The sequence below is a fragment of the Vanessa atalanta genome, chromosome 18, assembly GCF_905147765.1.
Source record: "Vanessa atalanta chromosome 18, ilVanAtal1.2, whole genome shotgun sequence".
NCBI lineage: Eukaryota > Metazoa > Arthropoda > Insecta > Lepidoptera > Nymphalidae > Vanessa > Vanessa atalanta.
This window is the reverse complement of record NC_061888.1, coordinates 6,795,725-6,811,388: the sequence shown is the minus strand read 5'-3', so window position 1 is coordinate 6,811,388 and position 15,664 is coordinate 6,795,725. Positions and strand designations below refer to the sequence as shown.

The 15,664-nt window shown below is 38.3% G+C and overlaps 1 protein-coding gene across 7 annotated transcripts in view; it reads right to left on the bottom strand.

Moving 5' to 3' along the window:
• Nucleotides 1–306: 306 nt before the first annotated feature.
• Nucleotides 307–15,664, bottom strand: part of LOC125070749 (sodium/potassium-transporting ATPase subunit alpha) — a 40,203-nt gene continuing 24,845 nt past the window's right edge. Inside the window, exons 2-17 of one of the 7 annotated variants that reach the window (XM_047680700.1) lie at nucleotides 10,999–11,079; nucleotides 10,585–10,716; nucleotides 10,307–10,477; nucleotides 9,984–10,205; nucleotides 9,655–9,873; nucleotides 9,360–9,540; nucleotides 9,016–9,273; nucleotides 8,582–8,931; nucleotides 8,248–8,499; nucleotides 7,909–8,120; nucleotides 7,548–7,731; nucleotides 7,200–7,415; nucleotides 5,597–5,691; nucleotides 2,567–2,741; nucleotides 2,254–2,486; nucleotides 307–2,166 (exon numbers count right to left, since the gene is read on the bottom strand). In XM_047680700.1, coding sequence (XP_047536656.1) covers nucleotides 2,046–2,166; nucleotides 2,254–2,486; nucleotides 2,567–2,741; nucleotides 5,597–5,691; nucleotides 7,200–7,415; nucleotides 7,548–7,731; nucleotides 7,909–8,120; nucleotides 8,248–8,499; nucleotides 8,582–8,931; nucleotides 9,016–9,273; nucleotides 9,360–9,540; nucleotides 9,655–9,873; nucleotides 9,984–10,205; nucleotides 10,307–10,477; nucleotides 10,585–10,716; nucleotides 10,999–11,079 — 3,102 coding nt within the window. In that variant the 3' untranslated portion in view covers nucleotides 307–2,045. Of the gene's footprint in view, nucleotides 2,167–2,253; nucleotides 2,487–2,566; nucleotides 2,742–4,502; nucleotides 4,598–5,596; nucleotides 5,692–6,699; nucleotides 6,795–7,199; nucleotides 7,416–7,547; nucleotides 7,732–7,908; nucleotides 8,121–8,247; nucleotides 8,500–8,581; nucleotides 8,932–9,015; nucleotides 9,274–9,359; nucleotides 9,541–9,654; nucleotides 9,874–9,983; nucleotides 10,206–10,306; nucleotides 10,478–10,584; nucleotides 10,717–10,998; nucleotides 11,080–15,240; nucleotides 15,555–15,664 lie in introns of those variants that run through there. The other 6 variants (XM_047680698.1, XM_047680699.1, XM_047680704.1 and 3 more) reach the window with 6 other exon arrangements.

The window sequence follows — 15,664 nt, the reverse complement described above, 5'->3', positions numbered from 1 at the left end:
TTTATTATTTTGTGCAAGGAAGTGATAAATAAGGTTCTTTTTGGGTTCAATATTGATTAAAATAATTTAAAATCTTTGTTAAATGTATATATTTTGTTCATAGAAAACTTTTGTCTTTTTAATAATACAGAATGTTCCAGGTAATTTTGATACTTTATCTGTTATCAAAGATAGTGTGTGCTTACCTTAATGTGATTCTTTATAATGTAAAGGTAAAGGTATAATTATGCACGGAAGCAAATCAGACCAAGGTTCAGCATAAATAGAATTTAATAAATATTAGCTAATATCAATGAAACATCGCAATAATATTTTGAAAATGTTTTTTTTATTAACACTTACATTTTTACAGCGTTCCTAGCCAACAGAGTAATACTATAAAATAAAACGGTGTAAAGAACTGTCGAACGCAAAACAATGTTAGTTCTACAGTGTACGTTAAACGAATAGCTTACAAAGATCCAATCATTACAATAATATCAATCATAATCAACGACTATTGTCTGTGAAATGTACATCGTTCTCTTGAACAAGCACAGAAAGTCACTCTAAAGAAACAAACATCATTTAAATCTATAAACATTTCATATAATTTAGATTTATAGTCGCTATAATGTAATATAATTATTACTTTTGTAACCATTATTATATGTTATATGTATTCGTTACGAAAATTGAAATAAATCGCTCGTCTCGGAGCTCCGCGCGCGGCCGGCGGAGCGCCGAGCGGCGACAAAACAAGATGACTCTATCATAACTGTATAATTTTAAAAATTTCTAATTACGCATTTCTACGTTTTGTTTATTATCTTTTAATTAAGAAATAAAATCTTATATAATAAACATGAGCAGCCTATTTTAATAAATCTCACGAAAATCACTAAGTTTTCAGTTAATTTTAGAAAAAGAAAAGCATAGTGTCCGGCCCCGGCGCGCGGCGACCGGAGACGCCCGTGCCAGTCCGGGTCGGTCGGTGTCGGTCCGCGTCGGCCGGAGAGGACCGGTGTTCCGACGACCGGGCCGGCGCCGGCTTCCGTCCGCGGCCCTCCAAGCTATCGCGACTGTGTATGCTTCGTTTATCTACTTTACGATTGAAAATATGGCTCAAAATTTCAACTACCTACCTAACAGTAAGCAGTAGTACACTATAACTCAGGCACTCCACATCGACCTCTCACACACCATGCACCCGTTCGAATCGTCAACTAAACAATATTCACTCGAAAAAATCAACTTAATCTAAATCACTTAAATAATAATTATAATCGTGGCTTCTTAAATGTAATTTTACAACAAATGCTTCTCGTCGGCCGCCGAGCGCGGCGCGGCGGAACGATGATCTACCGCTAGACGATATCTTGTTACTTATCGAATAGTGTGTGTAAAACAACATTATTAGTATTATACTTTATTCTATCTTATATGACCGAGGGCGAACGACTACTGCGACATGGTGTCCGCGTCGCGGCCGCTTGCGCGATGACGGAGGTGTCCGGCGAGCGCCGCGTGCTCGCGTGCTCGCGCGTGCTCTCGCGTGCTGCTCGCTGCTCACGCGTGCGCCGCGCGTGCTCCGCGCGTGCTCCGCGCGCCAACAGAGATTCAACGTATTCCCAGAAAGATCCGTTAACAGATCGCATTTGGCGATTCGAGATTACTCAGATTACATTTCAAAACGATTTCGATACAAAAATAACGCGATTCACAAATTTAAAATTATAATATGTGTACAATATTTTTTAACATCACAAATTCAATTCATTCCTCACTGCATATATACATAGATAGTTCGTTAAGAAACGATAACGCGAGGCGTCCGCGGCCGAGGCGGAGCCCGACGCGGTGGACAGACACACTCGGCAGGTACTCGGGAGCCCTGCGGGCGGCGATGCGGTAACAAGCGGTGAGAAGCGTACACGACAGCGATTACACATATACCGAAACGGCACCGCAACCTCTGTCAGTCTGATATAAGAACACAAATGAACTTTATGTACGCGGTACTAACTGTTGCACGACGCGACGGTGTGGACAGTGGTCGGTGCAGCTTAGTAGTAAGTCTCTTGTTCGAGCCAGCCGCCCGGGTTGCGACGCAGGTAGAAGCGCCGGATTTCGTCGTAGATGAAGATCGACAACATGAATGGAATGGCGGGCAGCCACCACACGAACCTGTCAACGGATTCGATATTAATATCGAGGTCACTAACAAATATTGAATAGACACGACTCTTAAGGTAACGTCTCAGAAGCACTCACTTGAGAGGATACATCCGCAGGCCCTTGTCCATGCCGGGCGTGTAGGAGAGGAAGGCGGCGAGCGCAGTTTCGAAGATGAGTCCGAAGTTAAGCGCCCAGTTACGCATGCCCTGGTGCACGATCGAGTTACGGCGGGTCTTGCAAATGATCAAGTCAGCCCACTGCACTACCACGATGGACACGAAGAAAGCGGTGTGGCAGGTAAATTCGAGAGCCTTACGGTCGCGGTAAGTCTGCGAACAATGTGTTAAGTATTCAAATATGACACGCTGAACATAAAACATAATTTGCACCAAGTTTTGAAGCTACATACCCATTCCTGTCCATAGGAGTCAGTCAAGTCATTGATGGCCTTCGAGTCCCATTGCTTTCTGATACCGAAGAGTTTCAAGGGAAGGAATCCGTTCTCAGCCATAATCACGAAGTATACGAAAAATCCAGCGGCAGCTTGGATCATTCCGATTTGACCATAAGCCATGGAAATCAGCCTGTTAACACCCAAAATCAATGTTATAGAACTTGTCAGGGATTTTTGGCGATTATGACAGCACCGGCTTTATGTTGAATATATATTTACGTTAATTTATTGTGTCAAATTTAATTAGAAAAATTAAGATATTTACTTTTTATAATTTGTTTAAATAATTAAAAACTTAAAGCCAGCACTTTGTTATTATACGTGCACTCTTTAAGCATTTTCTGTGAAACTCATAACGCAAATCAGAAAGTTCTAGTCATTATTTTTTATCTAAAACACTCTCAAAACTTTTATACTTCTTCGGGGGCACTTTATACAATTCAGTAATCATGCAGCATTTCGATTATTATAATATAGATCTAGCACATTAATACATTTTGCGAACCTAAACAAGGCAAACTGCGAAAAATTGTAATTATCTGAAAACATCGATGTATTATATCGATGTATGAAAAATCGATGCACCATCTACATTCGCCATATTTAGGTAGCAAAATATTGCGATGAGGATAAAACTCAGTCACCGAAGTTTATAGACTTTTTAAATTGTATTGTCATAATTTCATAAAAAATATTCGTTTTATCACCATCGCTGGTGTTAGTACAATCATTTGTTAGTAGGTACTTACAGTTTACGCCATACATGCATTAACATTGGGACCATCGATAAGCACTTAAGCAAACGAGATTTTTTAAAGCGTTTGAGGAAAAAGAAGATAGCTCGATAGTATTACCAAGATTATGAGTGTTGTGTTGTGACGTAAGCTCTATAGCAATGTGAAACGACTTAGCGTCGTGCTTCTAATAAAACTGCAATATTTTATAATAAATATAACCGCATAATAATTAAATAAATACATAGTATTAAAGAATAAATAAAATACGGTAACTATTAAAGTACGCTCCATCTCGCCTAAGTCATTCCTTGAAAAAAAAAAATTCTATTATAAATAATCTATTTCTTCTACAATTTCTAAACACAATCACACACAGTTAATTCACTAGTACGCCTGTATGATAACTAATTTTCACTAATTTTTTTTCACTAACGTGCAATTATTGACATTTCACTAAATGTCTTTTTTAATCTATCTTTAAAATATGGAAGAGTGAAGATTGCAAAGAGATAAATACTATTATCTAAATATTCTAAAGTTAAAAGGGTTCTAGGAAAAAACTATTTTTATTCATTCTCAAGGGTCTAAGAGGAAACAAAGAATATGTCGTGTATTTTACACAGAGTGGAGTATCTTTAGTACAGAGATAGTTTGATACTGGGGCTCGGTTCGATTCTACACAGGTGGTTGCGTAGTGCTGGGTTGAGGGTGGGGGCCTGTCTTCATAATCACTCTTCCACATCCATGTCAAATGGAACTGTTTAACCATTAGTAGCCGCACCATTAAAATATTTCATTGTATTTACTTTGACCAATTCCGTAGACTAATACAGGGTACAATTTTGGTTATAATGAATGATATGTTTGCTATCGAATTAGGAGTCTAGAACTGCTGCATCGTACTTTGTTTTTATGTCATGAAATTATTTACTTTTTCACTTCGTCGTGTAACTAATTGTCTTTAAGTGAAAAAATAATCAATTTCGATGTTGTAAACATGTTCATTGTTTTCATCTACATGCACTGTTATGGGACATTCCGTTAATAAATTGTACCCTATATATAATTTTGATAGTGAGGCTATACATGGCGTTAACACCCAAATGAGAATCTAGTAAGCGTTGCCACGACAGTGGTGGCGAGTGCGGGCCGACCTTCTGTTGACGAGGTTGTCACGGTAAGGGTCTCGGGGCTGCCGCTTCATGATATCGGACTCTGGCGCCTCGTACGCCAATGATATAGCGGGTACCTTCGTAAACACCAAGCAATCAGCACAAACCAACACAACGACCGCGCTCCTCTTACACGATATGGTTACCTACACACCCCAGTCGCCTCCAACTCTAACTCTAGCTCCGGTATACATATAAATAAATATAAAGTATCACTATATTTACTTAATATTACAATCATATTAGAAAATACTAGGAAATTGTTGTAAAATAGAAAGATATAGCGTGTTAGATGTAAAATAGCACGTCGATGTTTATTAAAAACAGCACAATATAGGATGTCTGAAATACTACGCTAGAGGACAGGTACAAACCAGACCTAGAATAATTCATATGTAATACGAATACGTGTATGTGCTAATATAATATATAGTTGTCAATGTATCCTAGCACGATATATACGATAAATGCGGTGAAATGATTCGTACGCCGTTATATCCTGAATGGTAACGATACTCATGTAGAAGTGTGTGTCATGGTGTGCATGAAAGGTATGACAAATAAAAAATATAGATAAAAAAATACAAGAAAAATAAACGATATCCGTATTATAAAGACGTTAAAGTGTGTTTAGAATGCATGCAAGGAAGACAGATGGCAGACACAGGGAAGTTCTTGGACAACTTACCTTAAGAGCGATCACTTACATACACCACAAATAGTAATAAAGAATCAATAAAACCACAAATTAGAAATGGAACAATGTGTTTTACCCGGCAGGCACCAGGCTAAGGTGTAGAAACACGTTATTCCACAAAGACATCAAGCTACGTTAAAGGATAGAGGAAATCAGTTAATAAAGAAAAAGTATTAAAGACAACGCAAGGCAGAAAACTGGAGCGGTGCGATTGTCGCCTTCAATATCCACACTCTAACTCGTGTACCTACGGGACACCGTTCACACTGCAGGCAACAACCAAACCCCATATATTGAAGACTAATTTACACGTGGTAGCAAGCAAATAGCAGATAGAATAATATCTTTGTACGAGCGATGTCACTCGCCGTATTTTTACCTCTCGTTAACGAGCTTATCAGTGAAAGGATTACGCGGCTGTCGCTTCATAATGTCAGATTCGGCCTCCTCGTAAGCCAGGGAAATGGCGGGCACCTACACAAACACTAGCTATGAGAGCGATCGGCAAGCGTGCGTCGCCACTCACGTGTCCACAACATCCAACACTTAACAAGACCTTTGCAAGCATACGCCCAAATTTCCCAAATTACTTAACCCCAATTTTGTATCAATATTTTGTACGTCGAAATCGTATCCAATCATTTTGGACGTTTGCTTACAAAATCTTGCGATACTTAAAATTATCATAGAAAACAAAATGTTAAACACAATAAAAATAGACTATGATATGACGTTCGTTTTTAATACCTCCAGGGTGTAAAACAAAATCTAATCGAATGATCGGTGGATGAATTCGGAATTGCCTTTGGGTATCGTGTCCAAATGACAAACATTTCGTGATGACGATGGAAATGATTATGTTGTGATTGTTGTAGGTTCGTGTCATGTCCGCTCTCATGTGCAACATTACCTATCGTTTTCGATCATTTGTATTTCCTAGTAGTTGTGTTTACTATTGAGTCCCTTATGGTTGCTTACCCGATACATTTTTGTATACTAACATCAGACACATAAATTAGTTCCCGAGTCTATGGAGCACGAAAATTTATTGGTATTATATTTTGGTGACGAGTATAGAATTATTGAACTGTTTTAGAAATAATCAGTCATCGATCTTTCTAGATCTAGAGTTCTTTTGTGTTATTAATATTCACTCGTCATCAAATTATAACGACATTGAAACATATCATAAGATCAAGCATCACTCCATCATTAGTAGAACTCGACGTTTGCTAAAACTCCACATATTAGAATAAAAACTTCAACACATTCTTCACATTAAACTGTTTGTAATCATAAAAAATATATATAAAAACCAATATTACTTATAAAATTCCGTTACTAAGCATAAATTTTATGATTACATACAATTAGTATTAAATTCACACTGCACTCGTCACGATACCGAGACAACAGCGGCGTTAGCTGAAAACCGGTTAGGGGTTAAGAAGGCAGCACATTGTATTGTAACGAAAAAGAAACCTCTCGTTGACAAGTTTGTCGCAAAATGGATTTCTAGGCGGACGTTTCATAATGTCCGCCTCGGCTGACTCGTACGCCAGCGCTATGGCGGGCACCTAGTATCAATATCTCATTAAGTATAAGCTATATCGTCCTCCGCGACTTTACAGCTGCAAGTTATTTCAATAATACAGCTGGCGGCTAATCCAGTTCAAAATAAAGAAAATTCAAGTCGACAACTTCTTAAATTTACTTGTATCGACTGCGTAAACCAATTGTTTTTATAACTTTCTCAATATTTTGTTCACAGCGAATTTGGCTTTCCAATGTAATCGTTTTATTCTCACTTGGAAGTGTACTTAAATCATTGTTACTTCTAAATTTCTAATTACGCAACAATTTCAATAAATTCCCTTAAAGAGGTTTAAATACATGTGGTAACTTGTATAATTTATATTCACTTGCAATGTAATATAGTCAAATATTGAGGTGTATCGTTTAAAATTTAGAGTCCAACTTACCATGTCAGTTCCGAGATCGATGCAAAGGATGGTTACAGTACCGAGAGGCAGCGGAATATCGCAGAGGATGAAGGCAAGGAAGGGAGAGATTTCGGGAATATTCGAGGTGAGGGTATACGCGATGGATTTCTTCAAGTTGTCGAAGATCAAACGCCCTTCCTCTACACCTGTGACGATGGACGCGAAGTTATCGTCGAGGAGGATCATGTCAGCGGCCTTGAAATAAAAGCACTCGTTATTTTTAGTCTCCCAATTTAACGCTTTAAATCATTCGTATAATACTGATTTCTATTACGTATCTATTTATACTTCCCCTAATTCATTTATATTTTGCTACGAAGTTCTCACCTGCTTGGACACGTCAGAGCCGGCGATACCCATAGCGACGCCAATGTCGGCCTTCTTCAAGGCAGGCGAGTCGTTGACTCCATCGCCGGTGACGGCTACGATGGCTCCGAGGCGCTGGCAACCTTCCACGATGATCAGTTTCTGTTGCGGGGACGTACGCGCGAACACGATTTCGGTGTGGAACCTTGTTTCAAAATATATATTTAAATAATGTGTCCGCAAGTTTTTGCACGAAGAAATGGCCAAAAGACCAAAATATGTAGTTTAGACAATAACGTTGATAGTATTAAAGGAAATCTTCCAATACTTTTTAGTAGAAAGGTAACTTAGTTATTATACAAGGCATTAATAATTTATTTACTTGAGAATTTCGTCGAGTTGATCAGAGTTGAGTTCCCTGAGTTCGGTTCCGTGGACTACGGCGGCTTTGGCCTCGCGGGGGTTGACTTCGGATACGGGAATGTTGAGACGAGCGGCGATATCTTCTACGGTTTCGTTGCCTTCAGAAATAATTCCTACAGACTTGGCGATAGCCTTGGCAGTGATGGGGTGGTCACCGGTTACCATGATAACCTAAAATATTTTTTTGTTATTTACCAGATATGAAGATAAATACAATATCAACTTTAAATATGAGAAAAGAGTATGTAAGTAGGAAAGATTTGAGAAATGGACAATAATTAAGCAAACCACTGCTCACCTTGATACCAGCAGATCGGCACTTAGCAACAGCGTCGGGTACGGCGGCACGGGGAGGGTCGATCATGCTCATGAGGCCAACGAAGCGAAGGTTTTCCAAGGGGAAGTTGGGGTCATCGGTGTTGAACTTGTAGCCAATGGGATACTTGTCGGAAGGCAATTGCAAATCGCAGAAACCGAGCACACGTTCGCCGAGTCCACCGAGTTCCAAGTAGGCATTGTTGAAAGCTTCCTTCATTTCTTCGTCCAAAACCTATTTGATAATACAAAATTATTTGGTGACTTATTTTCCATTTTATTAATATCTTTTCGTAAATTATAAATATAACAGCTACCTTTTCCTTGCCACCGATGAAAATAGTGCTGCAGCGTTCCAGAATCCTTTCAGGGGCACCCTTCATTACGAGCAAATGACGAGGGTCGCTGGGGTCATCACTTTCGTGGATAGAAACTTGGTACTTATTCGTAGAGTTGAATGGAATCTCGCATACTTTCTTATTCCTCTTTCTGATCGACAGCACGTCACCGAGAGCCAGTTCCATACATTTAAGTAAAGCAGCTTCGGACGCATCTCCAGCAACTTCCTTCTTCAAGATTGGCACACCGTCCTGTCCACCTTTGAACTCAGCTCGGTTGCAAAGAGTAGCAATTTTGGCAAGCGCTTTGAATCCTGGGCTAGTGCGATCTATGAATGGAAAATAAATTTTTGAATACTCAAAGCGTTTAATATCTTGAGAATGTTTTTTAAGTTGCTATCAATTTCACCTACCATATTGTACTCCAGACTGGTCCTCAGTCGTATCAGCTTCAATGATCTGGTTGTCGAACCACATATGAGCTACAGTCATCCTGTTTTGGGTCAAAGTTCCAGTTTTATCGGAGCAAATCGTTGAGGTTGATCCGAGAGTTTCGACGGCTTCCAAGTTCTTAACTAAGCAATTCTTGGAGGCCATACGTTTGGCAGTGAGAGTCAGACATACAGTTACAGTCGCCAGTAAACCTTCAGGTACGTTGGCTACAATGATACCTGTGAAATGATCGAATAATCAGTACATTGATCATGTTGCTGAACGAAACACTATGATAAAATCTTCATTTGTATGAATAATTTACCAATGAGGAAAATAACAGCATCCAGCCAGTGATAGCCGAGGATGAAGGCGATTAAGAAGAACGTTACTCCGAGGAATACAGCGACACCGGTGATCAAGTGGATAAAATGGTGGATTTCCTTAGCAATGGGGGTCTCGCCAGTGTCCAAGCCTGATGCCAATCCCGCAATACGACCCATAACCTACAGACATTTTTTATTATTTAAATCAAACTGTATACTTTTATTCAGAGTTAAATAGTCATAAAAATAATTTCTCTATATACTTAGAATTGAATACAACAATTATTTTCTTACCGTATTATCACCACAACAGATTACTACACCCTTAGCAGTGCCTTCAACAGCGTTGGTAGAGAAGAATGCCAAATTCTTGGTTTCTAGGGGGTTCTCGTTGGTAAATTCAGGTCCACGGGATTGTGGTTCCGACTCGCCAGTCAAACTCGAGTTGTCTACTTTAAAGCCACGTGCTTCAATGATACGAATATCAGCAGGGATCCGGTCGCCGAATTTAACCTAGTCGATGAAAATCACTTTGTTTAAATTCAACATTTATTTTATAGAATATATCATGAGTACAGTATATTTTTAGAAGATTGATAAATTTTCTGTTTATGTTAAAATACCTCAACAATGTCACCGAGCACAAGATCTTCAGCACGAAGCGTTAATTTTTCTCCTTCGCGAATGACCGTGGCGAATTGGGGTACCATGTTCTTGAAGGATTCCATGATCTTGGATGACTTGCTTTCTTGGTAGTATGAAAAGATTCCAGTCACGATTACAACAGCCGCCAATACAATACCAAGGTACAAGTTATCATCCGAAGGTTCCTCAACGGTACTCGCCTAAAGAAAAAAATAGTCAAAAAAATATAGGAAAACCTATGTAGTGAAATTATGTTACAAATTTAACCGCATAAATAAAACACACTTCAAAAAATACTGACCTGAATTCCGTAGGCAATAAAGCATAGAATAGCACCAATCCACAATAATAACGCAAATCCGCCGAAAAGATTTTTACAAAACTTTACCCATTCGGGTGTCTGTTTTGGAGGTGTAAGTGCGTTTGGACCATCTCGTTCAAGGTTTTCTTTCGCTTTTGCGTGACTGAGTCCCTGTAAATTGCACTTATCTTAGTATCCTTCCTCGTAAATAAATAAAAAAAAATAATGTTTGAAGTGTTTATTTAAATTAGAACATTTCAACATCTACAAGAACTTACATTTTCGGGGTGTGTTTGAAATCTTTGGTAAAGTTCTTCGGGCGTTACTTTGTGGTAATCGATATCTAACTCCTGTTTTAGGTCATCTAAGTCTCCGGGTTTCCGCTTTTTCGCAGGAGGTTTCCGACGGGTCTATAAAACACATAATAAAGCAAACCCATTAAAATTTTATAACGATGTATTGAATTGTATAATCATAGTCAAATTATAAAGATCAAGAGACTTACTTGTTGCTTATAATAATCAAGTCTTAAATATAGGTTTTATGGCATACAGTTAAATAAAATGAAAAATAAAATGTATGACATTAAGTAAAAGCATGCTCGGCGAGGGCGGTTGACAGTTGCGAATGCTAGACTTACAGCTGTCAAACGTCACTCGTTAGATGTAGATGTGATAATGCAAATTATAAACCTTGTACTGTCCATCAGCAGTTCTATTATCATCCTTTATGGGGCCGATGGTGGCGACGCGGTACGAGTCGGTACGGCCATGCTGCAAACATAACTAGGGGCTAGACACATTCTACAAGGCGGCCCTAGGGCCATGCAATGAAACTAAGTGAGAGTGAAAATGAATATCAACACTCAAGAGTAATGTTCGTTAATTTTTTTATTGAAAATGAAATTTTAGTTTTATGTTCAAAATCTCTTGGTTGTCACAATATTCAAAATAACAAGACATGAGTAAAACAAGGAATTATGACGGTAATTACACACAAACACTAGCATTAAATGAAAATAATTTAAAAATGGAATCGAGCAAATATTACAAAAAAAGAGACCATAAGAATGAATTAAAACAAGACTACAAAAGACCACTGAAAACTAAATAAAAAAGTAATTCCAATTACCATTGTATGCTATGAGTAATAATACGATGTATTGTATAGGGAGCACACGGCAACAGTGAGCGTGTCCGCGAGGTGTAACCTTGACAAGCTGCTCTATAGTCCTGTTAGGGATCACCGGCTCAATGGCGCTCAATTGAACTGAACTAGTTGCGTGTGCGAAACTCACAGCGACAATATGGAAGCAGGGCACCGCGCACCTCTGTGCATCGCTGCCTCACTACACATGCGCACGACTCATTCACCATTGAACTAAATTCATCGCTCTTTGGAACCCGTTTCAAATATCAGTGGTGTTTAACTGCGCATTGGATGAATTATGACCCAGTTTTAGTACCGCCTGGAAAAGCACTTGGGCTTATGAAGGCAATAACGATATAGCTATGTGCAAACTAGCCATAATGTCACCGAGGCTAAATGCGTCCGCGATGCCGTAAACAAGCCGGCCGTCGCCGTCGATAATTGATGAACGTTTTCATAACGGACCTCATTAAACCGCGCCCTGAATTTCCATGAAGGTTACAGTCAGACAGGGATAATAGATTGCGAGATGCAATACTATTTTTTCTATATGAAAGGCAGTAATCTAATCCATAAAATAGAGACGTCACGAAGTATTATCAATACATCAATAACAATTTATGGGCGTTGGTCAGATCTTCGAAAAGTATTCCTTAAAAATATAAATTTACGGTATTTTTATAGTCCATTTGGAAATTGAGCATTTGGCGTATAATATTTTTTTCAATTTATCTTTAGGACGAATAAACGACAAAGGAACTTTCGCTAACATAAGTATGAAAATGATGAAAAATTCATACGATGGAAATGGAAGTACGGTTGCACGTTGGAAGGAAGGCGTGCTCGATTCGTTACATAAGAGGCACGCAGTACGCAGGCGCACTGCGACTCAACCCCCGCTACCCTCGACATAAATAGCTGAAAGACAAGGTTGCCACCCCCGGGCCCCAGCGACCGCATTCTATAATCTCTGTAAAGGTTAAACCGGAATATCTGATGGAAAATAGAATCCGGTTCCGTCGAAAATAAAACGATCTCACATTTATAAAGATGGAAGACTCATTGTGATATTTGAGCTTGATAAAAAATAATAATGGTTTCTGGTATGAAGCGAACATATCCTTTAACTATGCTTGTTATTTCATTAAAATATACTTAAACACAACTAGCACGCTAAGTTCTTAATTAATCATATACTTGATAGCTACTATTATTTTTAATTCATGTCTCATTTTACAAGGACTGAACAAGCGTTGATTTATTTATTTCGAATGGATGAATCATTGAACGCTGTACATTTAACAGATTTAGTTCGCTCAAACTATCTTTGAGTAGTTATGAAAAAAAAAAACGTTCGAACCAATACCAAATGTCGGCGATCAGATAATCATTGTCATGGTCACGAAACTGCTTTATACCGAAAATTTGTGGTTACTATCGTAGTAGTTCCACAACATGTGAATGAGACAATTATTTTTAACTAAGTCGGCGTCGCGACGCTCGACGCGTGATTCCCGACATGCAATTATAATATGCGACTGTTGCCAAAACACTATTAGTAGCCAGATTCACGTGTGTTTGTTGATATGGTGTAACATGTGCGTCAGTGTCTCTTTACCATTTGGCATCCAGAACAAAAGAGCTAACCGCGCATTTAAATATTTCTTGTAGAACTTCTAAGTCAATTGTATATTTCTTAATCTTTAATCAACGTTATATCATAATGAGTGTATTATTTAACTATCAACAGACATAAGAATTAGACTTTAAGATATCTAGATTACTAATTTAACATTGAATTAACAATTTTAATTACAAGTTATTGCACTTAATTGCCGCAGATAGCCGCCGTGTGATTTGAAAATGTTTTTGTTACTAGAACCATTATTTTAATCATGTATATTACGTAAACTCTGATTTAATATACCTTAATTACCGCGATAACGAAGGTAAATGAAAACAATAATAATATTTGTGATATTAATTGTTTCGTAAGAGACAAAAAGGTTAAATAATGTAAATATCAATTTAACGATTGAATTTTATTGATATCTATTAAATATTATTCATAAGATCTGAGATTGTGTTTTAGCTATCGAACACTTTAAAGTTATTGTCGCGGCCATCAAAAAATTAAGTACCAAAACGACTTCTTATTAATTCAATAATGTTTTGAATACTTCAAATAAAGAATTATTACTATTCATATTATAAGACTACTAACATATAAGTTTATATATATGTAATTTGATTGGTGAGCAGATTAATAAGGCACCGATTGAATTTCAGGTCCTCTGGTAAAACCGGTAGTAGCATATTTAATTTAATTCTGTTAAATAGTAATTTAGAATTGAGTCCGTTGTAATTCTTAAATATATTTTTAATTACGTAACAAAGAATATCATTAATTTAAAAAAAAATATCGTTCGACTTCAATAGCATATATCAGCAATTTGTTACATAATGAACCCTTGCCCAAAGCCCTATAACTTTTGTATTAACCGGTAAAGGTTCACTAAACTGAAGGGAAATATAAGTATTTTATATTAATGAATCGAATGCAAATTGTCGCAAAGTATATCGTACAATTTTAGTACGTATAAGTGAACTTGAAGGACTTTGTCTAGCAACCTAATTGCTCGGTGCGTGCTATCGTCATAAAGGATAAAGGAAATACTCCAATAGACCGACGGCACTCTATGCGATTTAAATGACATAATGACAAGGCAATTTTCTAATAAACCTTCGGTGCTCTTATATCTAGTTCTCGTGTTCGAACCACAACCGCCTCCCGCGACAACCCGTTAGCTACTTCCTTCAGGACACCTTGCAAGGAATTGTTTTAATGAGAGGCAAAAATCGAAGTAACTCGAATTATTTTTTATACTGCTTAAGAAATTTATTTAATATCTTGAAAATTTTCGAATTAGCATTGAGTAATGAAACATCTAGCAGCATCGCTTTGTGGTACATCCTTTATTTAAACGTGACAGTAGTTATATGTATTTTATAACATTCAGAAATAAAACTATTAATAGTTTATTAACGTATTCAATTGAAATCATTATAATGTTTAACGTTACTTTTCATTATAGACGCAAGTCATCGATTTATATTTCATATCATATACAGAAATAATCTTAAAGTCCTGTTTTTAGAAAAAGCTGTGTTTCATATTTGAAATATTCTCAATGAACTAAATTAGTAGATTGTATGAAGTAATGAGTGATGGTATATGAGGAGAACACAAAGCGAAGTGTCTCGCCTGCCGCACAGATCAATACGAGCTGTTACGCAACTGGACTGGCGCTATCTCTGGCGCTTAATTTTACTCTTTTGACATTCTTGCATATATATTTTTTCGTTCTAATCAAATTTGTATTATACAATCGCGATAGTATAAAATACGATATTGAAATAAAAAGAAAGACTATATGACAAAAAAATTTAAAGGAAAAAATAACGCAAGCTACGATCGAATTGCCGACTGTCTGTTCAATTTATTCTAATTGGTGCACAAGCTAAGACAACACTTGATTATGTTATGAGGGAACAAAGACAATGAGACGTGCAAATGAATCCCCTGGATGAATGAGGGGACTTGGCTGAAAGCAAGCACTATACACAAGCAACGACAATTGCTGACGACGATCGGTGTTCAGTAGATTCTCCGCACTCACTACCAGCTACATGCACTCACATCTTCACGAAAGCACTGCGCCATCGGGAAATATTTGCTATTTTAAACGCCCTGATAAACACTACTGCAAGCGCACTGCACTCACCTCGCCCATTTTAGCTAGTCTTTATGCAAAGGCGGATTTAAAAGAGCAGACCGCCTTGTGGTCTCTTCTGCGTTCCTCGACGGAATGAAGTAGATCGTCTAGTTCTGGAACAACGGAGACCGTTACGGCTTCCTCGTCTCAATGGAAAAACTAAAATGTGCGCTTCACGTAGTCTCGTCGCACGACACTGAGGCTATGTCATTATGGTACGAAACTAAAACCCGGTATGAGAGAAGTGTACGGGTGGAGGAGGCGCGTAGGGCACGTCTTTCGGCGGCCTGTTTCGGGCGGCGACTGACGATGGGGCTGGCGCGTATCGAGCCGACGGCTCGCTGACGTCACACTGCGTCACGACGCCAGCGCCGCCGCTACCACCGGCGCGCGCACCCCACTGTGCGACGCACGGCGCCCTCTAGCGCCGCCG